The sequence below is a fragment of the Bos indicus x Bos taurus genome, chromosome 5, assembly GCF_003369695.1.
Source record: "Bos indicus x Bos taurus breed Angus x Brahman F1 hybrid chromosome 5, Bos_hybrid_MaternalHap_v2.0, whole genome shotgun sequence".
In the NCBI taxonomy this organism is placed as follows: domain Eukaryota; kingdom Metazoa; phylum Chordata; class Mammalia; order Artiodactyla; family Bovidae; genus Bos; species Bos indicus x Bos taurus.
In genome coordinates this window covers 79,601,490-79,628,787 of record NC_040080.1, presented here as the reverse complement: position 1 = coordinate 79,628,787, position 27,298 = coordinate 79,601,490, and the positions used below count along the sequence as shown (strand labels likewise).

Genomic DNA, 27,298 nt, shown 5'->3' with positions numbered 1-27,298 from the left:
GTAAGTTATTGAATAACACAGCACTCTGTTGGTTATTTAATAATGCATATTGAGTTCAGTTCAGTTCAGTCACTTAGTTGTGTCCAACTCTTGGCAACCCATGGACTGCAGCACACCAGGCTTCCCTATTACCAACTCCAAGAGCTTACTCAAACTTGTGTCCATTGAGTCAGTGATGCCATCCAACCATCTCATCCTCTGTTGTCCCCTTCCTCTCCCACCTTCAATCTTTCCCAGCATCAGGGTCTTTTCCAATGAGTCAGCTCTTCGCATCAGGTGGCCAAAGTTTTGGAGTTTCAGCTTCAGCATCAGTCCTTCCACTGAATATTCAGGACTGATATCCTTTAGGATGGACTGGTTGGACCTCCTTGCAGTCCAAGGGACTCTCAAGAGTCTTCTCCAACATCACAGTTCAAATGCATCAATTCTTTGGTGCTCAGCTTTCTTTATACTCCAACTCTCACATCTATACATGACTACTAGAAAAACCATGCCTTTGACTAGACAGACCTTTGTTGGCAAAGTAATGTCTCTGCTTTCTAATATGCTGTCTAGGTTGATCATAGCTTTCTTCCAAGGAGCAAGCATCTTTTAATTTCATGGCTGCAGTCACCATCTGCAGTGATTTTGGAGCCCTAAAAAATAAAGTCTCTCACTGTTTCCATTGTTTCCCCATCTATTTGCCATGAAGTGATGGGCTAGACACCATAATCTTAGTTTTCTTAATGTTGAGTTTTAAGCCAATTTTTTCACTCTCCTTTTTCACTTTCATCAAAAGGCTTTTTAGTTCTTCTTTGCTTTCTGCCATAAGGGTGGTGTCATCTGCATATCTGAGTTTATTGATATTTCTCCCGGCAATCTTGATTCCTGCTATGCTTCATCCAGTCAATAAGGGATATTAAATCACTACATAATTGCTTTGTTGGAAATATTATTATTTAGAAAATATACATAGGGCTACCTGAATACTACTGCAAACTAAAATTTATACAGTGAAGACAAACTGGAAATGACATGTAATATACTCTGATACTTAACTGAATTCCTACTGTATGTACAACAGTGAGTTAGATATTCTGAATGATACACAGATGAACACTGTACATCTCTACCTTTATACAACTCACAAACTATAAAAAAGTGTACAAAAATTGTCATGGATTTACACAGCAAGTAAATCTTTATTTTGTATGGAGGTCAGGAAGTGTGGGAAGAGCTTTATTGAGGACAAATAATTTGGTTTATATTTTGAAGGCAGAGCAGAAGCATTAGATAGATGTGTTTGCACAGTGCTTACGGGAAGGGAGAGAAGGAAGGCAAGACCACAGTGCCACTGTACTGCAGGATGGCCCATAGAAGGGCTGTCAATGTGAACAGGCCCCAAAGTGCACAGTGCACAGGCTACGAGGCCACCTGTGGTAGCCCTGAAGGCAGAACTTTCTAGACAGACAAGTTGAAAACAGAAAGAAAATACTTAAAAGATGAATCGAAAACAAAACATAACTGTGTGGTGTGTTCCTGGAGAGTGATTCACACAGAGATGCTCAGTAGGAGACACGTTTAAAAGTTATTTATCATCTCAACAAAGTAGGTAAACATGTAAAGGGAATGATTAAAAGATAATACCTACAGAAATACCCTATTTCTAAAACTCTATGAATCTAAACCCTACTACAAATTACAAGCAATTGGGCCATAAACTGATAAATTCTGTAATGAAGAATCATACGATATAGGTGAGAGCTATACAATAGCAGGGGCATACAAAAAAGACAAAAGTGAATCTTTGAATATTTACCTGACAAATCAAAGAAGTTGCTTCTTTTGCTCGATTGGCATCTGCTCCCAACAGAAGCAGGCATTCAACCATGATGCTGTTATTCTGATCACATGCTTTCTCCAGCATCACACTTTTTAACTCATTATCAATGGCCAACTTTGCAAAGCACTTGCAACAAAGGTTTAGAAACTAAAAAGAATGAAAATGAGGATTAAAGTCAGCGAAATGTGTAACAGTCATAATACAGGTAAAAAACATTGTACCTGTTGATCCTTTTGCTCCGTGATACTGGAGGACAACTGATGGAATATTACTGAATCAAAGGAGTAATGCACCAGTAGCTTGGAAAAAGACACTGACAATTCCAGCATCGTCAAGACTGTCTGAAATCCCTGAAAGTGTGACCAAAATTAATAACAACAAGGTAATTATGGACAAAAAAGAATAAACAAATGATATAAAAGAGAGACTGTATACAGTACTTAAAACTTGAGGTGTTCACTTAGCTAAGTAGATACATTTATTGGGCTTGTACTTTAAAGCTGTAAACTTTGAAACAATGTAATAAATACACCTTGCTCTCTCATTACTAAGAAATAAGAAGATGCACACAGAGAATAAGATGCTAAACTCTCCTCTAGCCAAACAGGAAAAAAACCTAAAACACCTAATTTACCAAAATTTGGCTTTTAAAGATTCCTTGCCTAAAGCCATACCTACAGATTGGAAGTCAGATATTAATCAGGATTAGACAGCAGAGTCAGCAGTGCCACAAACCCAAATAAATCAGTGACTTGAGTTCTTTAATACAAGACTGCGGATCAGGTTCTATAGAGAGCCTAGCAATTCTCCCAACAATGTTTTGTGCTATCTTCTGAAATTTTAATCTCAGACAAATGTGAGCTCCTAGACTGTGTTCATCTTGAGAACATTTTAGAAAAGCTCTAAAAACACTCTAAGGTTTACATCCTTTTAGCAAATCATTTATAAGGAACTGATCAGACACACCATTACTTTTTAGAACCACTGAAAATGTTGTCTACGCTCTATTTATGTGATGTTTTAAAGAAAGAATGAACTTCAGACTTGCCTATTCTATACCTTGGGTACATTCACCAAAGATCAGTTTTACTTTTAAAATGTTTATCTTTCCAAAATATATTAATGAGATCATCTAAATGTTAAAAATTATTATTTTGAGCTTTTAAGACGCTAAGTTTCTATAAATGCTTCCTAACATTTGACAAGAGAAGCAGTCTGAGGGGCATGTGGTCCACCCACCTCTAGAGCAGAAGTCCCTGCAAACGAATGCAGCGGCAAAGCAGACAATACACATACAGAGAAGGCATACAATTCAAACTCAAAAACTTACAAGCACCGAACTGGTCAAATAAAGTATGTTGGCAGGCAAAATTTAGCCCACTGGTTAACAGCTTACAATCTCTACATAAAAATCTTAAAATTTATACCTAGATGAATAAATACTGAGTGAGAGCTTCATACCTGCACAAAATAATTTACCTCAGATTACTTATAATCAATTCTGTCTTGGCTTTAGTCAACCTAGCTTCAGGCACATTACAGAAAGCAGATATATAAAGCCCATTGTTGGCTCTAATCTAAGAATGCTATATGTTCAGCACTTTATAATTTAAAATCTTACATGCATTTTCCCATTTACTAATAATATTTGTGCAAAGATCAGAGCTTAAGACATTTTCACTCCTGGCCAATGCTGTCATTTTTGAAAATATTTGCTGAGTGTGGTTTATGAAAGTTGTAAACTTCATTACCAAAAACACCACAACCAAGGTAGAAATTCTTAAAAAAAAAAAAAAAACTTGTTTTGTTAACACTAAAATAAAAGTACTCTGAAACAATTTACTTCATCTTCCCTGAATTAATCCTAAACCAATATCTTGGATTCCTCATAGACAGCTAATATAGATTGCATTTTAAATTTTGCTTAATGAAGAACATTTAAAATATTGTTTCACTGCAAGAACAAGATTAAGGGGAAAAATTACTAAGCAAGCAGCTCAAATAAAACAAAGGGAATGACAAACTTCATAATAATTGCAATTTTTATTTACCTAAAATCTAAGCAAATAAAAGTACCTTGGACAGGAAGGGGATCAAACCAGTCAATCCTAAAGGAAATCAACCCTGAATATTCATTGGAAGGACTGATGCTGAAGCTGAAGCTCCAATACTTTGACCACCTGATGCAAAGAGCTGACTCATTGGAAAAGACCCTGATGGTGGGAAAGATTGAGGGCAGGAGGAGAGGGGGTGACAGAAGATGAGATGGTTGGATGGCATCACTGACTCAATGGGCCTGAGTTTGGGCAAACTCCAACAAATAGTGAGGGACTGGGAAGCCTGGTGTGCTTCAGCCCAAGTCCATGGGGTCACAAAGATTTGGACATGACTGAGGAACTGAACGACAACAAAGAAAATAAAGCTCAGCTAGCTGAAATTTCTTTAGCATATGCTCTCCTTTTTCACAGAAAAGACAAACGTACTAATTTGAGAGATTTATTAATGAAACATACGATATTTTGAAATTCAACCCAGTTCTCTTCATCTACTATAATAAAAATACTATGAAATGATAAACGGCTTTCAATTAACTAGAAAATACCCATTAATGCTAAGCAGGAGTTACACCAGCTGCTCTGAAAGAGAAATCTGTACAAGATCTCGATTCCCTTCAAGATAATGCACATACTTTTATCTGTACTTCACCAATATCCTTAAATCGTTGTAGGGTGGAAATCAGAATTTTTGCCAGCAGATTCCCAGTTCCCATGCATAAATTCTTCTTTGTAATCAAACATCCTATAAGACTTAAACCCAGACACTGAATTTCTAGAAAAATAAAAGAAAAAAAAAAAGAAAATGTACTGTTTTAAATCTCAAAACAAAAGAAAAAATTTAAACATGTTCAACTAATAGCTAAAGGCCTATAAAAATCTAAATCCTGACTTCAGTTGTACCAACCTTGGTCATCTGGATACATCTGCAGTGTATGAAGCACTGAATCAATAGCACCTTCCAGGGATAATACCTCTAATGCATCAGGAAAATGTATTATAGACGATATTACTTTTAATCCACACTTCTGAATCCCAGGATTTCCAATGAACTAAAAGTCAAAAGGATAATTAAGAAACTTTGCTGTGTTAAAAAATGAATTCTAATACTTACCTTAGTTAAAGCCAGCTTATAGGCTGATGAAACATAAACTAAGGAGTCCAAATAAAATTACCATTCTTGATTCTGCCTTGTATCATGAATTACTTTTATGTATTATTAAGAATAAGAGCTAACATTTTTGCACTTATTAAGTACCTCTTCTTCACCAGGCACTGTACTAAATAATTTCACATGCTTTTCTTTTCAGAGCATCCTTATTAAATATATACTAATATGATTCCTATTAAAAGATGAGTTTATTAAATGTAGACTGTACACTGCTGAGAAGATACCAAGTCAAAGACATTTACTGTCATGACCTAAACTCTTAAACATAAAAATGCAATGCTATCCCAAATCATAGAAAATACTGAGAATTTACTCTTTATATGTTTACATGCTATACCTCATTTATTCCCCATCAAGTTTCATACAATAGGCTCACCAACTTTAATGATGCAGGAAAAGGAGCTCAAGTCACATAGCTAACAATTGTCAGGACTGGAACTTCCCTGGTCGCTCAAACAGTAAAGAATCTGCCTGCAATGCAGGAAACCTGGGTTCAATCCCTGGGTCAGGAAGATCCCCTGGAGGAGGGTATGGCAATCCACTCCAGTATTATTGCCTGGAGAATCCCCATGGACAGAGGAGCTTGATGGGCTACAGTCCATGGGGTCACAAAGAGTCGGACACGACTGAGCAACAAAGCGCAGCACAGTCAGGACTAGTACTTTAACATAAATGTTCCTGCCTTAAAAGTTAAGAATCTTAATCTCTTCCAACCTTTTAAATTCAATTCTTCCAGAATTTGATATTATTTGACAGGTATTCTAATAGAAGCCACTACTTTTCTGAGGCCATCCTTCTCATTGACTAAGAAGAAAACAATCAACAACACACTTTCCAATCATGTGACAATCACAATCACACCTCCCCTCTTTCAATGTCCGTGACGTTTACCTAACTCTTACACTTTTCCATGGTGCTCTTCATGATGTTCTAGGTAGTCACTCACCTAGAGCCAGACATCCTAGAGTGTAAAGTCAAGTGGGCCTTAGGAAGCATTACTACAAGCAAAGCTAGTGGAAGTAATGGAATTCCAGCTGAGAGATTCAAAATCCTAAAAGATGATGCTTTTAAAATGCTAAACTCAATATGTCAGCAAATTTGGAAAACTCATCAATGGCCAGGGGACTGGAAAAGTTCAGTTTTCATTCCAATCCCAATGAAGGGCAATGCCAAAGAATGTTTAAACTACTGTACAATTGCACTCATTTCATATGCTAGCAAGGTTATGCTCAAAATCCTTCAAGCTAGGTTTAGGCAGTATGTGAAACAAGAACTTCCAGATGTACAAGCTGGGCTTCAAAGAGACAGAGGAACCAGAGATCAAATTGCCAACATTTGCAGGATCCTGGTAAAAGCAAGAGAATTCCAGAAAAACACCTACTTCATCTTCACTGACTATGCTAAAGCCTTTGACTGTGTGGATCACAAAAAATTGTGGAAAATTCTTAAAGAGATGGAAATACCAGACCACCTTACATGTCTCCTGAGAAATCTATACATGGGTCAAGCAGTAAACAGCTGGAACTGGACATGGAACAACTGACTTGTTCAAAATTGGGAAAAGAGTAAGACAAGGCTGTATATTGTCATTCTGTTTATTTAACTGCTATGCACAGTACATTATGTGAAATGTCAGGCTGGATGAATCCCAAGCTGGAATCAAGATTGTCAGCAGAAATATCAGCAGCCTCAGATATGCAGATGATACCACTCTAATGGCAGAAAGTGAAGAGGAACTCAAGAGCCTCTTGATGAGGGTAAAATAGGAGAGTAAAAAAGGTGGCTTGAAACTCAACATTCAAAAAATTAAGATCATGGCATCTAGTCCCATTCAGTTCAGTTCAGTTCAGTCACTCAGTCGTGTCCAACTCTTTGCAACCCCATGAATCACAGCACGCCAGGCCTCCCTGTCCATCACCAACTCCCGGAGTTCACTCAAACTCATGTCCATCAAGTCGGTGATGCCATCCAGCCATCTCATCCTCTGCTGTCCCCTTCTCCTCCTGCCCCCAATCCCTCCCAGGATCAGGGTCTTTTCCAATGAGTCAACTCTTCGCATGAGGTGGCCAAAGTATTGGAGTTTCAGCTTTAGCATCAGTCCTTCCAATGAACACCTAGGACTGCTCTCCTTTAGGATGGACTGGTCGGACCTCCTTGCAGTCCAAGGGACTCTCAAGAATCTTCTCCAACACCACAGTTCAAAAGCACCAATTCTTTGGTGCTCAGCTTTCTTCACAGTCTGACTCTCATGGGAAATAGATGGGGAAACGGTGTCAGACTTTATTTTTGGGGGCTACAAAATCACTGCAGATGGTGATTGCAGCCATGAAATTAAAAGACACTTACTCCTTTGAAGGAAAGTTATGAAAGTTATAACCTAGATGGCATATTCAAAAGCAGAGACATCACTTTGCCAACAAAGGTCCATCTAGTCAAGGCTATGGTTTTTCCAGTGGTCATGTATGGATGTGAGAGTTGGACTGTGAAGAAAGCTGAGTGCCAAAAAATTGATGCTTTTGAACTGTGGTGTTGGAGAAGACTCTTGAGAGTCCTTTGGACTGCAAGGAGGTCCAACCAGTCCTGGGTGTTCATTGGAAGGACTGATGCTGGTCCTATTACTTCATGGCAAATAGAAAAGGAAAAAGTGGAAGCAGGGATAGATTTTATTTTCTTGGATCCAAAATCACTGTGGACCATGACTGCAGCCATGAAACTAAAAGACACTTGCTCCTTGGAAGGAAACCTATGACAAACCTCTTCAGTTTATTAAAAAGCAGAGACATCACATCCCTGACAAAGGTCCATATAGTCCAAGCTATAGTTTTGCCAGTAGTCTGGTATGGATGTGAGACTTGGAACATAAAGAAGGCTGAGTGCTGTAGAACTGAGTGCTTTCTAACTGTGGTGCTGGAGAAGATTCTTGAGAGTCCCTTGGACAGCAAGGAGACCAAACCAGTCAATTCCCAAAGGAAATCAACCCTGAATATTCATTAGAAGGACAGATGCTGAAGCTGAAGCTCCAATCCTTTGGCCACCTGATGTGAAGAACTAACTCACTGGAAAAGACCCTGATACTAGGAAAGATAGACAACAGGAGGAGAAGGGGGTGACAGGATGTGATGGTTGTATAGCATCACTGACTCAATGGACATGAGTTTGAGCAAACTTTGGGAGATAGTGAAGGACAGAGAACTCTTCTGTCCACTGGGTCAAAAAGAGTCAGAAACCACTTAGCCACTAAATAACACCTTCACTATAGAGCTGAAATAGCTTCTAGTCAGACCTCAAATTCTGACATAGCCTCTTCAACAAAAACCTACTGCCTTCCAACCTGTTTCACTTCCCCCTATTGTCACTGAACAGATTTTCATTCATTTCCCAATCTAGTCCCCCACTACCTCTCATGTGTTTTTTATTTGCATCTTTCTTGATATAGGTTATGGACAGAAGCATTATTTTCTCATCTTGTATTGTCCTCCTCCAACACTGAACTGCTCAGCTCAGATATCATTTCATCTATCATTTCAACAAGACACTCACATCCTTGTCTCCCTTGGCAATTTTCCCCACCATTATTTCCATCTTATCAATTCCTTGAGTAGTAAAAGTATATCAGCTTGGAGCCAATTAAATCTGGGTTTAAATTGTCTCATCACTTAAAGAGTTCCATGAATCTCTGGGCCATTAAAAATGAATGAAATAACATTTACTGAGAAGTGGTATTTAGTCAGAAGGTATTATTCAAGAACATAAAGAAATTCAAAGTGGTACAAAGTGAAGCTGGAGGGATGGCTCAGTGTTTGCCCAGGTTTCCTCACTGCAAAAATGATTCTAATAATGCAGTGTTGTTATGAGGGTGAAATGAGATAAATCATCACCCATGCAGTGAACACTGAGTGACGGCATAGTTCAGGCCTTGGAATGAACGAACACTCTTCTCAGAAGTGACAGACTTCTCACTGGGAGAGAACATCCCTAAATTGATCTTTCATTCTATCAAGCTACCACTCCTCTTTCATTTCTAAACTTATTAATAGACACGTCTACACCCACTTCCTCTACATTCTTCCCACCTCTTAATTTCACATAATCAGGCTTCTGTCCTAACCACTCCAAATTAAAACCATTCAAAGAAAAGAGTTCTTTAACAACCGAATTGCTGCTCTTTCCTCCCTTGATTTCCATGACACAGTAATCTCCCTAATTATTCTCAAACTTTAAAACTATCTATCTCATTTACAATCACTTCTTTCAACTCCAAACTTTGTCCAAAGAACTTTACTTAAAACTCTCCTATTCACGGATGGAATTCATATACCATCATGGCTTCAAGCCACCATAACAACAATAGCAACAACCACAAGGATAACCAAAACCTAAGGAGCATTTGCTATGTGCCAGACAATCTTTTAAGCACTTAAATGAGTTAAGTTAAGTATTAACTCATTTAAGTGCTTAAAAGTACTTAACTCATTTAAGTGCTTAAAAGAATGTCTGGCATATAAGCACTTAAATGAGTTAAGTATTAACTCATTTAATCCTCACACTCACCCTATGATGCAGACACACAATTATTATCCCTGTGTTATTGGTGAAAAAAAATTGAGACACAGAAACCTTTGAGCAGATAACTCAAAGGATTGGGGGCAGGAGGAGAAGGGGACGACAGAAGATGAGATGGCTGGATGGCATTACTGTCTCGATGGACATGAGTTTGAGTGAACTCAGGGAGCTGGTGATGGACAGGGAGGCCTGGCGTGCTGCGATTCATGGGCTTGCAAAGAGTCAGACACGACTGAGCGACTGAACTGAACTGAAACTCTCTTAAGTTCTAAGTCCATATTTCTCTTTGTTTGACACTAGTATCTTGAACTTAGATGTTCAAAGTTAAAAGTTTATTATCTTCTCTAAGAAAAAAAAAGACAACTCAAATTGCCATTTTGAACTTTCTGTTTTAATTAACAGTACCACCATTTCTGCGTCCTAGGGAGGCCAGCTTGAGGAGTACACACATGTGCAGTAGCACAGGTCCCTGTGTTCAGAAGGGCCCCAGACCTGGTTTAAAACTCTGCAGCCACCACCTTGAAATTCTTAATAATTTTAAACACAGGGTCCTGCATTTTCATCTTGTACCGGGTTATGTAGCTGACCCTGCTCTTAACCTCAAAATGCACCCATAGGCTTATTTTTATGCTAAAATTAAGTCAAATTGGTACCTGATGGCTCAGACAGTAAAGAATCAGCCTGTAGTGTGAGAGACCCAGGTTCCACCCCAGGGTTGGGAAGATCCCCTGGAGAAGGAAATGGCAACCTACTCTAGAATTCTTGTCTAGGAAATCCCATAGACAGAGGAGCTTGGTGGGCTACAGTCCATGAGGTTGCAAAGAGTCAGACACAACTGAGCGACTAACACTTTCACTTTCACTTATATTTATAAAGTAGCTGTTCTTGTCCTTAATACCATCACCTCTAACAAGTTTCTACTCAACTATTGGTTCTGCTATCTTGAGCTTCCCTAATCTCTATTTCAGGTGCAGTTTGATGATGCACCTGATTACTAGCAACAGGAAACCCATGATTTGTCTATGTAGAAAGAGAATGCAGAGTATCACATTATTATATGTGATGGAGTTCAAATAAACTATTTGATGATTTTAAATAGTGATATCTGATTTTGACAGTTTCATAAATTTGAAAAGTAAATATCATTATGTATATATGTATATATGATATTTACAAGCCTATAATGGGCTTTCACTTACTGAACGTTCTATCTTGAAAATAGTGATTCATAACACTGTTATTCAAATGGGGATTGAAATTAATTTACTAGCAAGTGTCCACATGAAATTTTTGAAAGTACCAATGTTGGATATCTACAAATATTAATTAGAAGCATCCTGTTAACTATGCTTCACAATTTCCCAAGTTTTTTCAAAGACTACAAAAACAATCAAAATATTTTCTCTAGTGAGTCAGCTAGCCAACTCAAGGAGAAAATGCCCACACCAGTCTCTTTCCTAACTGCCAGCCAAGTCAAACTGCAACTCAGAAAAACTTTCCAGAAAAAAAATTAATGTACGGCTAAAAAGAAGATACCATTATCCAGGACTAACACTGAGATATATCCTAATAAAGTAGATTCTAAGAAAATGAATCCTTTGGGCATCCAGATAAAAATACCAAACCATTTAAAAATGAGAAAAGAATTAAATTGGTCTCAGACTGTTCCACTAAAACATTCTGTACTACAAAACAGTGAAAAGCCTAAAAGGCTTTCAAAGAAAAGAAAACAAAACCCCAATACTTTGCAATCAACCAGTTTTTTCAAGAGTCCAAATATACAGACAACACAAAATGTTCAGGAAATTAATCTTTTTTTAAAAGAAACAGACAACTAAAAAATAAATGGAAGAACTGTAGCAAAAGAGCTTGCAGTGAACACTGTCCACATGACTGTAGGAAGAAGATGAAAACAACTTATTAAGTATGGTTATAGAATTGAATATAAATATTTTAAAACTTGTCAATGTAGAATTAATGTATTTAACAAAAGTTGGTTAGAAAATAGGTAAAAATAGGAAGATGGTGTGAATACTTCAATCTTCTCATCTTTTATAGCCACAAGTCAAAAGATAGTTTTGAATCTAATAGTAATAATATTAACTAACATTTACTGACTGTACACCATGTACCAGGCATTGCATAGAGTACATGGCATGAATTATATAATAAAATTCTTCATAATAACCCTAAGTGAAAAGCCATTTATTATCTCCATATTATAGATACTGTAACGGAGGCTTTAAAAAACTTGTTCAGAATACATTAGTCTGTAGATGGTGAAGCCAGATTCAAATACAGATATCCTGATTCCAGGGGCCATACCCATTAGAATACGTTATACACTTAAAGATATAAAACTAAAGACCATATAATCTGCTTTAACTGAGTGATACAGGGAAGAGAGAAGATATAAAGAAGTGAAAATATACTAGTTTCACCATACTTTTGGTATGTGCTAATGTACATGATGTGCTAATATATGTGAAGGAAAAAAATGACTACCTGGGCAATATGTTTGTCATATTCATGGAAAACTGTACATAATTCCTTGGCAACACATTAGGAATCTCACCAAGCTGTTTTTAGTTTCTACATAGAGCTACACAGTTTCAAAATACTATAATTTATTTTCTTAGGATCTATTGATAAGGATTGTATTGTCAGGACAGACTAAATTAACCTGTAGTAACAACTTCAAAATTACATAAACTGGAAAAAGAAAAGGTTCAATTTGTATTCATGTCTCATATGTGTTATAGATCAGGAGGGAGCCTCTACTCAGCACAGCCACTCTGGGAGTTGTGCTAACTGAGCAACCACCATCTCAAATATCGTAGGTCACAGTGCCTGAGAGAGTGTTCTATAAGATGCCTCACCAGCAATTAAATGCTTGGTCCAGAAATCACAAATGAAACCTCTACTTACAACTCTTTGGCCAAAACCACTACATGATTCAATCCAACTACAAAAGCACCAATAAATACAATCCCAGAATCACCAGACGAGGGCAAACAACACTAAAGATTACCATGTAAGCATTTAGTCTGCTGCCACATTCTTCTTACTACAAATAATGCCACAATAAATAGTCTTGTTAAAAAACTTTCTGCACATGTATACACATATCTATATTATAAATTCTTAGAGTGGAATAGCTGGTCAGAAAACATGTCCATTTTAATGTAGATGAGTATTATTAAATTTCCTCCAATAAGGTTTTTGTTTTGTTTTGTTTTGTTTTTACATTTCTTTAATAATGATTGTGGGCTTCCTTGGCAGCTCAGACAGTAAAGAACCTGCCGGCAATGTGGGAGACCCAGGTTTGAGCTCTGGGTCCGTAAAATTCCCTGGAGAAGGGAATGGCTACCCACTCCAGTATTCTTCCCTGATTGAGAATCTATGCTAGATTCATTTTTACTTTTAAATCTCATTCACGTGAGATTTGATTCTTTAAACGAGTAATGTAAATACGCAGCTTCCTTTGCTTTCTCCAGATGGCCAGAGAATTAGCTGATTCAGTACAAGTTACTGAGCCATCTATTTTTCCTTGCGGTGGTTGGGAAACCATACACTAATTGAACATTTGCATTTGAGTCTATCTCCTAAATCACCATTATGTGATACTGATCTATCGCTAGTGCCAATGTCACACCAGTATAATCACTAAAGTTTTATAATACATTTGATCATCTATTAATACTAGAGTTAGGCCATATTATCTTCTTTTTCCAAATTACCTTGATTATTCATGTAATTATCTAATTAATTTTCTCAAATTTTTACATTAACTTACCTAGTTCCAGAAAATATCATTGTTATTTTTATAAGGATTCATAAATGTAGATAAATTTTCATTTTTAAAAAATTAGTAATTTTATCAAAACAGAGGGTATACATTTTCCTATGCTTAACTCTTTCTTTGTACTCCCAGTTGAGTTTCAGAGTCTTCTTTGGAGTAGTTCTATAAATTTTTATTTACCTTAGAAGTGAAAGTGACGTCGCTCAGTTGTGTCTGACTCTTTGTGACCCCGTGGACTGTAGCCCACCAGGCTCCTCTGTCCATGGGATTTTCCAGGCAAGAGTATTGGAGTGGGTTGCCATTTCTTTCTCCAAGGGATCTTCCCAACCCAGGGATCAAACCTGGGTCTCCTGCATTGCAGGCAGACGCTTTACCCTCTGAGCCACCAGGGAAGCCCAAAGTGAAAATGAAAGTCGCTCAGTTGTGTCCGACTCTTTGTGACCCCACTGACTGTATAGTCCACGGAATTCTCCAGGCAAGAATACTGGAGTGGGTAGCCTTTCCCTTCTCCAGGGGATCTTCCCAACCCAGGGGTCGAACCCAGGTCTCCTACATTGCAGGCGGATTCTTTACCAGCTGAGCCACAAGGGAAGCCCAATATTTCTTTAAGCCCCCTTTTTTGGTGGGGGGGGGCGGAGCAAGAATACTGGAGTGGGTTGCCATTCCCTTCTCCAGGAGATCTTCCCGACCCAGGGATTGAACCCGGGTCTCCCGCATTGTAGGCAAATGCTTTACCATCTGAGCCACCAGGAAAGTGCTATGTAATTTCTCTTTGTTTTTGTTATTGCTGTTGCTTTCACAAATCAGCTCTTGCTTTCACTATATATTAATCACGACTGAAATAGTATCTTCAGTATTTAAACTGAGTACATTTTGCTTTAAGGTTTTTGAGAGGCACACAAGCTCTTTGATTTGTGTACGTTTAATGAGAAGATTGGTCTGACTTCGTAAGTTTCCTGACTTAAGACAGCAGCAGTACCACTGCACACAAAGCACAGATGTGAGCAAAATGCTGAGAGCTCTATTTTCTACTGTGTTCTCCAGAGACAATACTGGGTAAATAGATCTCTCTGGAACAGATGACTGAAAGTTTTCATGTGTAGAAAAAGCTAAAAGGATCAAGCATAAATGCAATGTTAATGTTTCAGACAGATTTAACTTCAGTCTGAATGTTACTGGATTTATGTACACCTCCAGACATTGATTCACTTTAATAAATACTTTTAATAATTTTTGCATTGTAAATCTTAGTTGAATCACAAATTCTACCTTATTTGGAAGTTTGCTATCCAAGAAAAGGCTTATTTTTAATGGCAATTCATTTTACTGCATCAACAGTATTTGGATCCAAAATCTCTGATGCCTTGTAACATTTACTCAGAGTGACACATGCAATTACGGGGTTTTAGAACTAAAAAAAAAAAAAAGGAAAAAATACATTCATCTTTTAGAGCATTTTTTTTTTCTCAACCATGGAAAAGAATTAGGGGAATTACACAGGGGAGATTTTTAAAAATAAAACAGTACCACTTCTGCTTCCCCATGACCTTAATCCCTTGCCCACAAATGGCAGTCACTATTTAGTGAGATGCTGTGTCATTACCCAGGTGTGGCATGGAAAATAAAGAAAGGGGGGGGAGGTTCTCGGGTTTCCCTGGTGACTCACAGCAGTAAAGAATCCACCTGCCATCCAGGAGACCCTGGTTTGATCCCTGGGTTAAGAAGATCCCCTGGAGGAGGAAGTGGCAACCCACTCCAGGATCTTTGCCTGGAGAATCCCAAGGAGAGAGTAGTCTAGTGGGCTATAATACATAGGGTCACAAAGAGTCAGACACAACTCAGTGACTAAACAACAACAGGGAGGTTCTCAACCACTTCTCCTGGGATTATATAGCAAAAGAAAGTAAGACTTAGGAACACGGTGATTTTCTTGGCATCACAGTACTGACGGCAGTAAGTACAATACTTCTCCCTTGACTGGCAACTCCTTCCACTCTATCACACCTGTATTCAATAATGTTAGGAAAGATGACATAACCAGAATCAAAGTTACCAAAAGGCTTTTCTGGTACCACTTGCTTTTCACCAACACACATCATGAATAAAATTAACTATTCTTTCCTCTAGTAGTGAGCTTCTCTGTTGGCTCAGTCGGTAGAGTCTGCCTGCAATGCAGGAGACCCGGGGTTCAATCCCTGGGTTGGGAAGATCCCCTGGAGAAGGAAATGGCAACCCACTCCTGTATTCCTACCTGGCAAATCCCATAGACCGAGGAGCCCGGTAGGCTACAGTCCACGGGGTCCCAATAGTCAGACATAATTTACCGTACCTTAAGTACTATTCACAAAACTAGTGCAGCTCATAAGTACTAACACCCAACAACTTCATGTTGTTTTCTGTTTTATGCATGGCTGTTACTTCCCCAGACAGATGATGAGATCCATTACAGAAGGATACAAAGCATAATCATTTCTGTCTTCCCAGCACCTAACACAGTTCCTTCCACATTCTTATTTTCACCAAGTATTTCTGGAATTAAATTCAACCCAAAGCTATATTCAAGGATCATATTAAAGTCTGAGTAAAAATGACTCAAATATATCAGATAATTACATTATAAAGTTCAGTTTAAAATGAATGTTTGAAGATCTCTCTGCAGGCTCTTCTATTTAATTTGTGAAATTTTTCAAAGTACACTAAATCAGAAGGAATTATGTCCATTAATTACTTTGACTACCTTTTCCTTTCATAAAAACATTAACCTAATCTTTACATCTTTACCTTTATATCTTTTATAAAGAACCAATTCATCTTATGTTAAACTTGCAAACCATCTTAATTCCATCAATACCTTTTGCACTGCACAATATAAACATAATTCTCCTCTTCTCTTTTTTCAGACTTAGTATGATTATTAATTTATTAATTATAGTACATCATTGCAAATGTACATAGTTATGTGCATGCTCAGTTGCTAAGTCGTGTCCAACTCTTTGCAACCCCACAGACTGTAGCCCGCCAGGCTCCTCTGTCCACTGGATTTTCACAGAAAGAACACTGAAGTGGGTTACCATTTCCTTCTCCAGGGAATCTTCCCAACCCAGGGATCAAACGCGTGTCTCCTCCATCTCCTGTATCACAGGCAGATTCTTTACTGCTGAGCCAGCAGGGAAACCCAGTGTTTGTAAATGCCTAATACTAGGAAGAAACAATGAAAACTGAGCTATTTCATAGGTTTTCTCTAAGTAGTACAATATAAAAAAGCACAGGGAATGGAAAAAAAAAAAAACTTCAATGTTGCTCCCTGTGTGTCTTCATGGACCGAATCTTTCAGCATGGGACCAGAAAAGAAAGACCAGGAGGACAGAAAGAGAAAACAGCAGCCATGGCTCCTGACATCACTATGCGGTTAAGGTGAACATCCAGAGTTCTCTCTCTGACTGAATTGACTCAAATGGATTTATCAAAAGAGCCTGTTAAAATCTGTAACTGACAGTGCACTTCTCTTAGCTGGAATGGTACATCTCTTCACCCTCTTACATCCCTACTATCATCTTATGTTTCTAAACAGATAACTTCTTACTATCATAGTAAACAGAACATGGGAAGCTTAAGCTAATAAAAGCCCCCATACATCCCCAAATTTCATATTCTACTTAAGAGTATAAAGGCAGAATCTTATATTATACATACCCTGTTCAAAGCTGCCAGGACCAATTTGTGAATATCATTCCTGAAACACTGCTTTTCAATCATATTTAGCTTATGCTGATATTCAGTATCTTCCCTGTATTCTTCCGGGATGCCTAAATGCAAAATAAATACACATCATTTTCTCATAAAAGATTTAGGCTGAATAGAATGTCATTTATTAGGAATGATTATAATTAACCCAACAATACATATGTTGTACATTTTTCTAATACATGGTTCTTTATCAAAGAAATAACTCTAAAGTTTAAGAAATTTCTAAAAATTGTTCATCACTGAATATAAAATAAATACACTGTATGTGGATGTTTACTGAACTTAAAGTAGCAAGAAGTTACTATGGTGGAGCAATTTTATGGAACCAACAATCTCTTTTTTGTGTATTAACAAATAGTCTGTACTTACTATAAGAAGCTAGATTTTTATGCAGTGGTGGACAATTTGAAAAAAAGTTCAAAGTTATTTGGACTCTAACATAAAAACGTCAGATATGAAAGGTAGACATAAGAGAGTAGCAAGAATAACAGTGGAAAATTCAGCATTATGATGGTAAAGAACATGTAGTTTTATCAAAAGTCCTCTAAGGCTGTATAAAAGTATTAAGTAACTTAAAACATACTTTATTAAGCTACATTGTAGCTGAACTATCCCAAAATGGTTGAAAAACAGGAAGTCAAAAAATATTGAACATATACAGAACATATAATAGAACATGTAAATAAAATAATTGTGAACAATGTTTCTAAAATCTATGACTATAAAAATAATTATTAATAAGCAATACCTTATAATCTTGCACTTCAGTAATTTGTAGTAATAAAAGTAATAAGTTGGCTGCATATAAGTTTTCATTTACTTAACAAAAATTTAAATGCCAACAATACATGCAAAGGATTTTGCCGCATGCTGAGAATACCACAATGAATTTGACAGGCATGATCTTCACCCTCCTGGAACATTCAGTGCTCATTTTAAAATTTATTCAAATAGGTCCTGACATTTACTACAGCTGTATGACCTTGGACAAGCCACTTAAACTCTTAGTGTCTCATTTTCAGTAACCAAGACCACATTAATTTCTAAAGCTGCCTATTATATCACAAGGAGATATAACCATTAAGAGCAGTCCTGTTGAAATGTAAAAGCTTCATGCTAAATGTAAGGAATCTTACTAACTGTCTTTCTTACATTAAGACCAAATGAACACTCCCAAAATTTCATCTCTGGTCTTTGCCATATCACTTGAGGTTCTACTATCCAGAATCGATATAATTTCCTTACTAAATAACAGTCCTTTAAACTGTTTGAACTGCAAACTTTTTGAAGAGGGGATCCATAACCTAATCATCTCCAGATTACCAAGAGTTCCAAGCACAGCTCTTTAGGTATAACACCTGTTCAATAGCCACTTGCACAAATGTGTCTTTAGAAAGCACCCATTCTGATTCAGGCTGGTGCCGGTGCTAAGTTGCTTCAGTTGTGTCTGACTCTCTGTGACCCCCAAGGACTGTAGTCTCCCAGGCTCCACTGTCCATGGGACTCTCGAGGCAAGAATAATGGAATGTGTTGCCATGCCCTCCTCAAGATCTTCCCGACCCAGGGATCGAACCCACGTCTCTTAAGTCTCCTGCATTGGCAGGCGGGTTCTTTACACTACCACCACCTGGAAAGCTCCTAACTCAGGCTGCCTCGGGTGAAAACCTTCCATTATATAAGCTGTGACCTTAAAAATCTTTGTATCTTATGTCTCAGTTTCGTCATTGGTAAAATGGGGGCGGGGTGGGGGGAGGAGCGGGTAGAATCTGACTGATGGGTTGCTATGAGAATTTTAAAATTTCATATGAAGTACTTTGAATAATGCCTTACACATTTGTTATTAACTAAATATAAATGAATGGGCTTTAATATTTTTATAACCTCTTGAATTATCTCCTCTGCAAAAGTAAACAAATTCAGTTTCTCCTACTGTTTGGCTTTATATTCATAATCACTTTCCTCTATACACTTCCCAATATGCATATGTCCTTTCCTAAAGAATTTTGCAAGACAAGAAGGAACAAGTCAAATGATATTTATTAAAGTAAGTAGGTCTTTAGTATTATTCTTTTAAAGCACAGGCTCAATCACTTCAATAAGTTATTGTTATAAAAAAGGAGGAAGTGAACAGTACCAGATTGAAAGCAATTTAAGTGACATAATACTAGATACAATATGTGCTCCTGAATTAGATACTAAATTACACAAATTTGCTATAATGCACATCTGTTACAATTAATAGTTTGAATATGGTTTAGTTAATAATTGTATACATGTACATCTAAACATCTTATAAGTACCTACTTCAACTTAACATGTCAAAACCATAATTATATTCAAACTTAAAACTACTGGGGTACTGATATTATAGTTACTCACTGACATACTGAATCATATGCTATAGGATGGTATATGCTCAGTTGTTTCAGTCACGTCCGACTCTGTGCGACCTCCTCTGTCCATGAGATTCTCCAGGCAAGAAGACTAAAGTGGATTGCCACGTCCTCCTCCAGGGGATATTCCCAATCCCTAACTACAGGATGGTATAGTATGGCATAATTACAGCATGATAGAATATGGTTATTTGTGTGGCATGCTATGGTAATACAGTATGTTATCACAGAGTGAAGTAGATGATTAAGCCTTTACCTAATAGAGAAATGTATTTATATATTGATATGCTTATAAGGTCAATAAAGCAGAAATAGACCTTATAAGCATAGTTGATTGACTATGCCAAAGCCTTTGACTGTGTGGATGACAATAAACTGTGGAAAATTCTGAAAGAGATGCGAATACCAGACGACCTGACCTGCCTCTTGAGAAACCTATATGCAGGTCAGGAAGCAACAGTTAGAACTAGACATGGAACAACAGACTGGTTCCAAATAGGAAAAGGAGTATGTCAAGGCTGTATATTGTCACCTGCTTATTTAACCTCTATACAGAGTACATCATGAGAAACGCTGGGCTGGAAGAAGCACAAGCTGGAATCAAGATTGCCGGGAGAAATATCAATAACCTCAGATGTGCAGATGACACCACCCTTATGGCAGAAAGTGAAGAGGAACTCAAAAGCCTCTTGATGAAAGTGAAAGAGGAGAGTGAAAATGTTGGCCTAAAGCTCAACATTCAGAAAACGAAGATAATGGCATCTGGTCCCATTACTTCATGGGAAATAGACGGGGAAACAGTGTCAGACTTCATTTTGGGGGACTCCAAAATCACTGCAGATGGTGATTGCAGCCATGAAATTAAAAGACGCACACTCCTTGGAAGGAAAGTTATGACCAACCTAGATACCATATTCAAAAGCAGAGACATTACTTTGCCAACAAAGATCCATCTAGTCAAGGCTATGGTTTTTCCAGTGGTCATGTATGGATGTGAGAGTTGGACTGTGAAGAAAGCTGAGCACCAAAGAATTGATGCTTTTGAACTGTGGTGTTGGAGAAGACTCTTAAGAGTCCCTTGGACTGCAAGGAGATCCAATCAATCCATCCTAAAGGAGATCAGTCCTGGGTGTTCCTTGGAAGGACTGATGCTAAAGCTGAAACTCCAATACTTTGGCCACCTTATGCGAAGAGTTGACTCATTGGAAAAGACCATGATGTGGGGAGGGATTGGGGGTGGGAGGAGAAGGGGACAACAGAGGCTGAGATGGCTGGATGGCATCACCGATTCGATGGACATGAGTTTCAGTAAACTCTGGGAGTTGGTGATGGACAGGGAGGCCTGGCGTGCTGCGATTCATGGGGTTGCAAAGAGTTGGACATGACTGAGTGACTGAACTGGAACTGGATGCTTATAAGGTATATCTATTAATATATATTTTCATATATAAAGTATCACCATGAATTTATAATATTATTTTCAAGGGCACCTGTTTAATATACCTAAAAACATTATAAAACTATGATTTATCATTTAAATAAATAATTTCATACATCTAAATTATTACTATCAATGTCACTTCAAAATCATCTCAGAACAATAAAAGAAATTCTATATTCAAAACTTACTTCTTAACTAAAAGAGTATTATTTTATTAACAGACAATTCTGAATGTCTTTTGGTTATCTTTAAAACTCAAATCCACTCTCAGAAGAATAAAGTTGACATCTTTAAGGACAATCAAAAGGATTTTGTTTGCTTTTTTACAATCTATAAAATTTTTTTAAATTCTCAATAATATCCAAGCAAAATTATGTCTGTTAAATTATATCTCAAAAGTTATTTGACAATTTGAATGGGACATGATTCAATTCAAAATTTACTGAATTTTTGTCCAAGTTTCCAGGGGATTTAAAAAAAAAAGACATGACTAAAGAAAGCCCTTTCCTTGAAAAATTCTATACTCTTATACTCAGAAATATAAATACCAATATGACTACAGAAAATGGTAGGTTTAGGAAGATTTCATTTAAAAGGACCAAAAAAATGAACTTCAAAAGTACTGAGACTCTCACAGAGCAAAATAATAATAACATCCCTGATATTCAGTAGTCAGAAAATCACATCAAAGGTGCCTCCTAATCACCTCCCACATGCATCCTCTCCTGCTTTCTTGGCTGGGCTCCCACTATGTCTCATCTGGCCATCACAGCCTCCAGCCTAGTCTCCTTGCAGGAGGCTCCCCCTGCAAATCATGCTCCACACCATACTACTGCTGTTATAAGTGGCAGCTTTAGTTATGACACTGCAACTTTCAAACACCTTTAATAAAATTTTTGAATTGACTTGCATTAAATAAAGCACAAACTGCTCAGCCTTCTGTTCAAGGCCCTTCCCTCTCAGCCTCTGCCCACCCTTCCACATTCACCCCCAGGCACTGCTCTCCTCAACACCATGCTCCACTCATCCCAGACCATGTGTTCTTTCTCTTTCTGCTTGAAATGTCCCTCCTGGCCTTTTTACCAGGTCAGCCTGACTCACCCGTCAACTGTAAACATCACAATTTCTCACATACTCTTTTGAATAAACTATTTGTGCTTCCATCAATATTTTCATAGACTTTTATAATGTGAAAGTTTCTCAGTCATGTCCAACTCTTTATGACCCCATGGACTGTAGCCTGCCAGACTCCTCTGCCCATGGGATTCTGCAGGCAAAAATACTGGCGTGGATTGCCATGCCCTTCTCCAGAGGATCTTCCCAAGCCAGGGATTGAACTCAGGTCTCCCTCATTGTAGGTGGATTCTTTACCATCTGAGCTACCAGGGAAGCCCCGTAACAGGCTCTCTCAGCTGTCTGGTAATTAACTATCTGTCTCTGTACCTCTAAGCTCCCATAAGTAGTACAATCCTATCTTTTTTCATCTTTTTTTCAGACCTGTGCAGTCATCACAATGTATAGAACATAAGAGGCAATTAATAAATACATGATAAAGGAAAGGAGGAGCAGGTGTTTTAAATGGGTTTGGAGGACAAATAAAGTCATAATAAATGTAAGCAGGATGTAAATGGGGTACAATGGACACTATTGTAGTTAATGAGTAAAAGCCACATGGTTATATTTGAGAAAGATGCATTCAACCACAGAGTAGAAGGAGGACTGGAAAGAGGCAAGAGAGGAAGTGTGAAAATTAGTTAGCTATTATTACAATTAAGACAGAAAACAAACAAAAAACTTGAACTCAGCAATGTCAACAGAAATACAAAAGAAATAGCAGAGATGACACTATCCTTGGAGTTGAAGCACCACACTATGTTGCAGTTATCTTTCTGTAAATAAACTATTGATGCTTCTTATTAAATTTTAATGTAAATCTGTCTGACTCTTCTATCTCATCATTTTCCCTCTAGTTTTATTTTTGGGCTAGTGCAAAGATTTGAATTTGGTTGGCAGAAACCAGTCCTTTAATTTTTGCCTAGAAAGTTGATATTTCATGAAAAGTCAAAATATTTATTTACAATGACAACTCTTCCCACAATCAACTATGTAACTTACCTGGAACTATAAAATGTAACATAGCTCGAAGTGCTTCCAGCTGCACTGATAATGATGTCTCATGACTTTTCATGACTGTTATTATTTTGGGAACCACTGCTGCCATTGTATCCAGGGAAGTGCTACTGGAGATATAATATTGAAATGCTTATTAAAAGTCCAACCTGATTCCAATACAAACACCAATTTGAAACAAGTACAAGAAAACAGAACTATTTTATCAGAAAAGGCTATGTGAACTCAGTGATATGAGCAAACACAATTTAAATTCTTATTCGATTAAACTTTGACCTCAAGAAGTTACATTCACAATAAATTGGGAAGTCTTTTACTTAGTTTCCCAGAACTAACAACCTCCTTTTGATCTGTACAGGGTCACTGGCAACAACTCCTGGAAAGAAGGTATTATTTGCATTTTCTAGGTAGAGAATTTAGGCTGATAGAGGTTAAACATCAAGGTCATTTCACTGGAACATGACAGAGCCAGGGCTGGAATGCAAACTCTGACCGCCAAGTCCAGAGAGCTGTTTACAGCATAACTACCGGCCCATTCCTGATTAACACCACTGGACTTCTTGTATGGTAGTCTTAATTAGTTTTATTTGCACCAAAGTCTTGGTTTCTCTAAGGCATTTTAGCTAGTATTTAACATACACACAAATGTATGTTAATCTAAACATAAATGTAGATGTCAGTAGGTCCTACCAAATTTAATAGAGGCAACCCTTGCTTTTACATAGTACCATACTCACTAAAACTTCTGCATATCAGATCTGGGTCCTCACTTTGCATGGGTCTATGGTTACTGACATATAGTCCCTCTTCACCATCTTAAAGTCCCAGTTTAAACACATCCCCTCTTTGTAGCCTCTCTCCTTTGGTCACCCTAGCTTGATTCACCAATACCCTATGATTTTACACATCTCTGTCATTGAATTATCACACTGTATTGTAAATATCTGCTTAAAAATGAGATTTTTAGGGGCAGGCACATTGTCATAGTCAATTCTGAATCCCCAGAACTAGAAATTCATGCATTTTACATATGAGGAAACAGCCAGAAAGATTAATTGCCCAGAATCTACAACATCTTAAACTGTCCATTATTCCACTGTATTCTTCCCTCCTTATAAACGTTTACACACTGACAGAACCATAAACAATCACAATTTAACATAAACTTTTAATTTAAATGTCAAGAATAACATTTTAAAAAGAGAGAGATTGTTTAAAGTTATGATATATAAACATAAATAGATAAGCTGGACTTATTAAATTATATTAAATTATTACATTTATATTACATTAAAAACAATGTTTTTTTACATTAAAAACAATGTAATGCCGTTCATTCTAAGTCTGTAAACACGTTACATACAGTTTATCATGCTACATGCATTTCACTTAGTCATATTTGAAAGTGAAAGTGTGAGTCATTCAGTCATTTCTGACTCTCCGAGACCGCAGGCTCCTCTGTCCATGGAACTCTCCAGGAAAGAATACTGGAGTAGGTAGCCATTCCCTTCTCCAGAGGATCTTCCCAGTCCAGGGATCAAACCCGGGTCTCCTGCCTAGGAGGCAGATTTTTTTACCATCTGAGCTAACAGGGAAGCCCTATTAATATTTAATACCTGTTAGTAAAAACAGTTATGTTTTACTGGGGGCTTAAAACACACCAGTCATTTTCCTAAGTCTTTTGTTCAAACTTATTTAATCCTTACATTATAAGCCAAAAATTTATGAATTTGTTATTATTATTCCTCATCACCAATGAGGATTCTGAAGTTTAGAGTTCAAATAGTTGACTCAAATTAGTGGGAAAACCAGGACTCAAAATCAGTTTTTACTGCAACATCTGTGCCATTTGACACAGGAGAGTTTTTTAATGCTCTTTTTCTGTTTGAAATGTATTTAGACTATGTCAAAGTTAGCTTGCATTCTTTGACCTAATAAAGTACAAAAATGTGCTGAGCACATCCTTCAGGAGGAGATAACCCTCTGTATTTTTTTTTAATTTAATTTAATTTTATTTTTTAACTTTACAATATTGTATTGGTTTTGCCATATATCAAAATAAATCCGCCACAGGTATACATGTGTTCCCCATCCTGATCCCTTCTCCCTCTTCCCTCCCCATACCATCCCTCTGGGTCGTTCCAGTGCACCAGGCCAAGCATCCAGTATCGTGCATCGAACCTGGACTGGCGACTCGTTTCATATATGATATTATACATGTTCCTCTGTATTAACTCAGTTTTAGCCTTTTAAACAAATTTTAGATAGATTTCACTCCCCTTTCCTCCCCACCCTGCCACTACTTGCCATTCTACCCCAAACCTGCATTATCCATTCCCAGATAAATGATACTGTCTCTCTGTGCCACAAACTAGACATATAATCTTAACATCTCTATGCTTGAACTAAAAGTGATAAAATGCTTCCCCACGTAAGGAATGAGAGCAGGAAGAAAAGACAAAGCTAATTCTAATGAATGAATTTTGATAAATATTAGTTGTGAGAAAGCAACAATTAGAAGCCATATCCTAATTTTACATGTTATTTCTTCCACATAACAAAATTTTAAAAACTGTTTAAGGTTATGTGCTATATAAGCACCATTTTTCAAAACACAGTCAATACCAATCATAAAGCACAAAAGCAAATTTTCAACATATTTCTATATATAAATAAAATAAGTCTATGTATTACTGACATGAGATTATGTTGCAAAATGTTTCCATCTTCAAATGCCTTTTCTTTTTATTCTTACAATTATGCTCAAAATATTGATATTATACCTGGTCCAATATTATATATTCTACATAAATTCATAAATATTTATTACCTTTCTTCGAAAAGATGATTTAGCATTTTACAGCCACTTTCAGCCACTTCAGGAGAATGCATATGCTTCTGCATTAACTCCAATACATTCAGATATATTCCTTTTGACAACAGGATCTTTCTAAAATTAACTACAAGATTTTTTAAATGTTACTTGAATAAATGAAAGGACATTTTCATAATCTTGCAATAAGACAAATACTATTAAAGATAATCAAAGTTCATCAGAATGTATATACAACTATATATTAATTTATATTTCAGTGACAACTTAAATCGGAGAAGGCGATGGCACCCCACTCCAGTACTCTTGCCTGGAAAATCCCATGGATGGAGGAGCCTGGTAGGCTGCAGTCCATGGGGTCGCTAAGAGTCGGACACGACTGAGCGACTTCATTTTCACTTTTCATTTTCATGCATTGGAGAAGGAAATGGCAACCCACTCCAGGGTTCTTGCCTGGAGAATCCCAGGGACAGCGGAGTCTGGTGGGCTGCTGTCCATGGGGTCACACAGAGTCGGACATGACTGAAGTGACTTAGCAGTAGCAGACAACTTAAATATCATTAATTTTTTTCTTTAAAATATATACTATTTCCAATGTTTTCATATTTATTAACCATTTGAGGTTTTAGTGTGAAAGTTTCATTCACAGAGAAAACTAGGGGAATGTGATTACAATTCTTGTGAAAAGAATATTTTTGAAGAAACACATTTTTACATAATGCCCTCCAACATAAGAATGAAAACTAAATTTCATTCTAATTATAAAGCAACTTCACAAAATAACTGAACTGATGTAGAGCAGAGGCTCACTGGTGACCTGGGAATAAGTTATAGATGAGTGAAGATCCTATCAGCTCTTAAGGGATGGAGGAAGTAAGACTGAAACCAGGTTGGGTTGCCCTCAGCCTTCTCCACTTACTCCAGTGGACCATGCAAACATTATCATTTCTATCTGTGCTATGATACACGAAGTTATGAAAAGCACTAATAAAAAACATATAAAACATAACTATATATTTTCACAAAATAATAACAAAGCTTAAGAAACAGACTGCTTTACAATTGACTTCACAGTATCTGTGGAAAATGATTATGAAATAATTTTCCTCTTCATAATAAACTTTCTTCAGTAAATGCAAATCCAGGGTCTTGAAAGTTTCCATAATACCTTAAAGTTTCCATATAAATACCATTTATCTTGAAGCCTCTATATAAATATCAATTCCAACATTATAAACTATATTTTAATATTGAAGGTGGGAGGAATGAAACTGAGAGAGCTTTAAATACTATTTTTTTTTAAATTTGTTATGCATCTGAAATTGAGAATAAAAGAAAAGAT

At 37.1% G+C, this 27,298-nt stretch overlaps 1 protein-coding gene across 2 annotated transcripts in view; it reads right to left on the bottom strand.

The window, feature by feature from the left end:
* Nucleotides 1–27,298, bottom strand: part of LRRK2 (leucine rich repeat kinase 2) — a 207,551-nt gene that overhangs the window by 140,705 nt on the left and 39,548 nt on the right. The window contains exons 12-18 of one of the 2 annotated variants that reach the window (XM_027542587.1): nt 25,954–26,083; nt 23,109–23,230; nt 17,106–17,218; nt 4,784–4,928; nt 4,512–4,651; nt 2,044–2,172; nt 1,799–1,969 (exon numbers count right to left, since the gene is read on the bottom strand). In XM_027542587.1, coding sequence (XP_027398388.1) covers nt 1,799–1,969; nt 2,044–2,172; nt 4,512–4,651; nt 4,784–4,928; nt 17,106–17,218; nt 23,109–23,230; nt 25,954–26,083 — 950 coding nt within the window. Of the gene's footprint in view, nt 1–1,798; nt 1,970–2,043; nt 2,173–4,511; nt 4,652–4,783; nt 4,929–17,105; nt 17,219–23,108; nt 23,234–25,953; nt 26,084–27,298 lie in introns of both variants that reach the window. The other variant, XM_027542585.1, reaches the window with a different exon arrangement.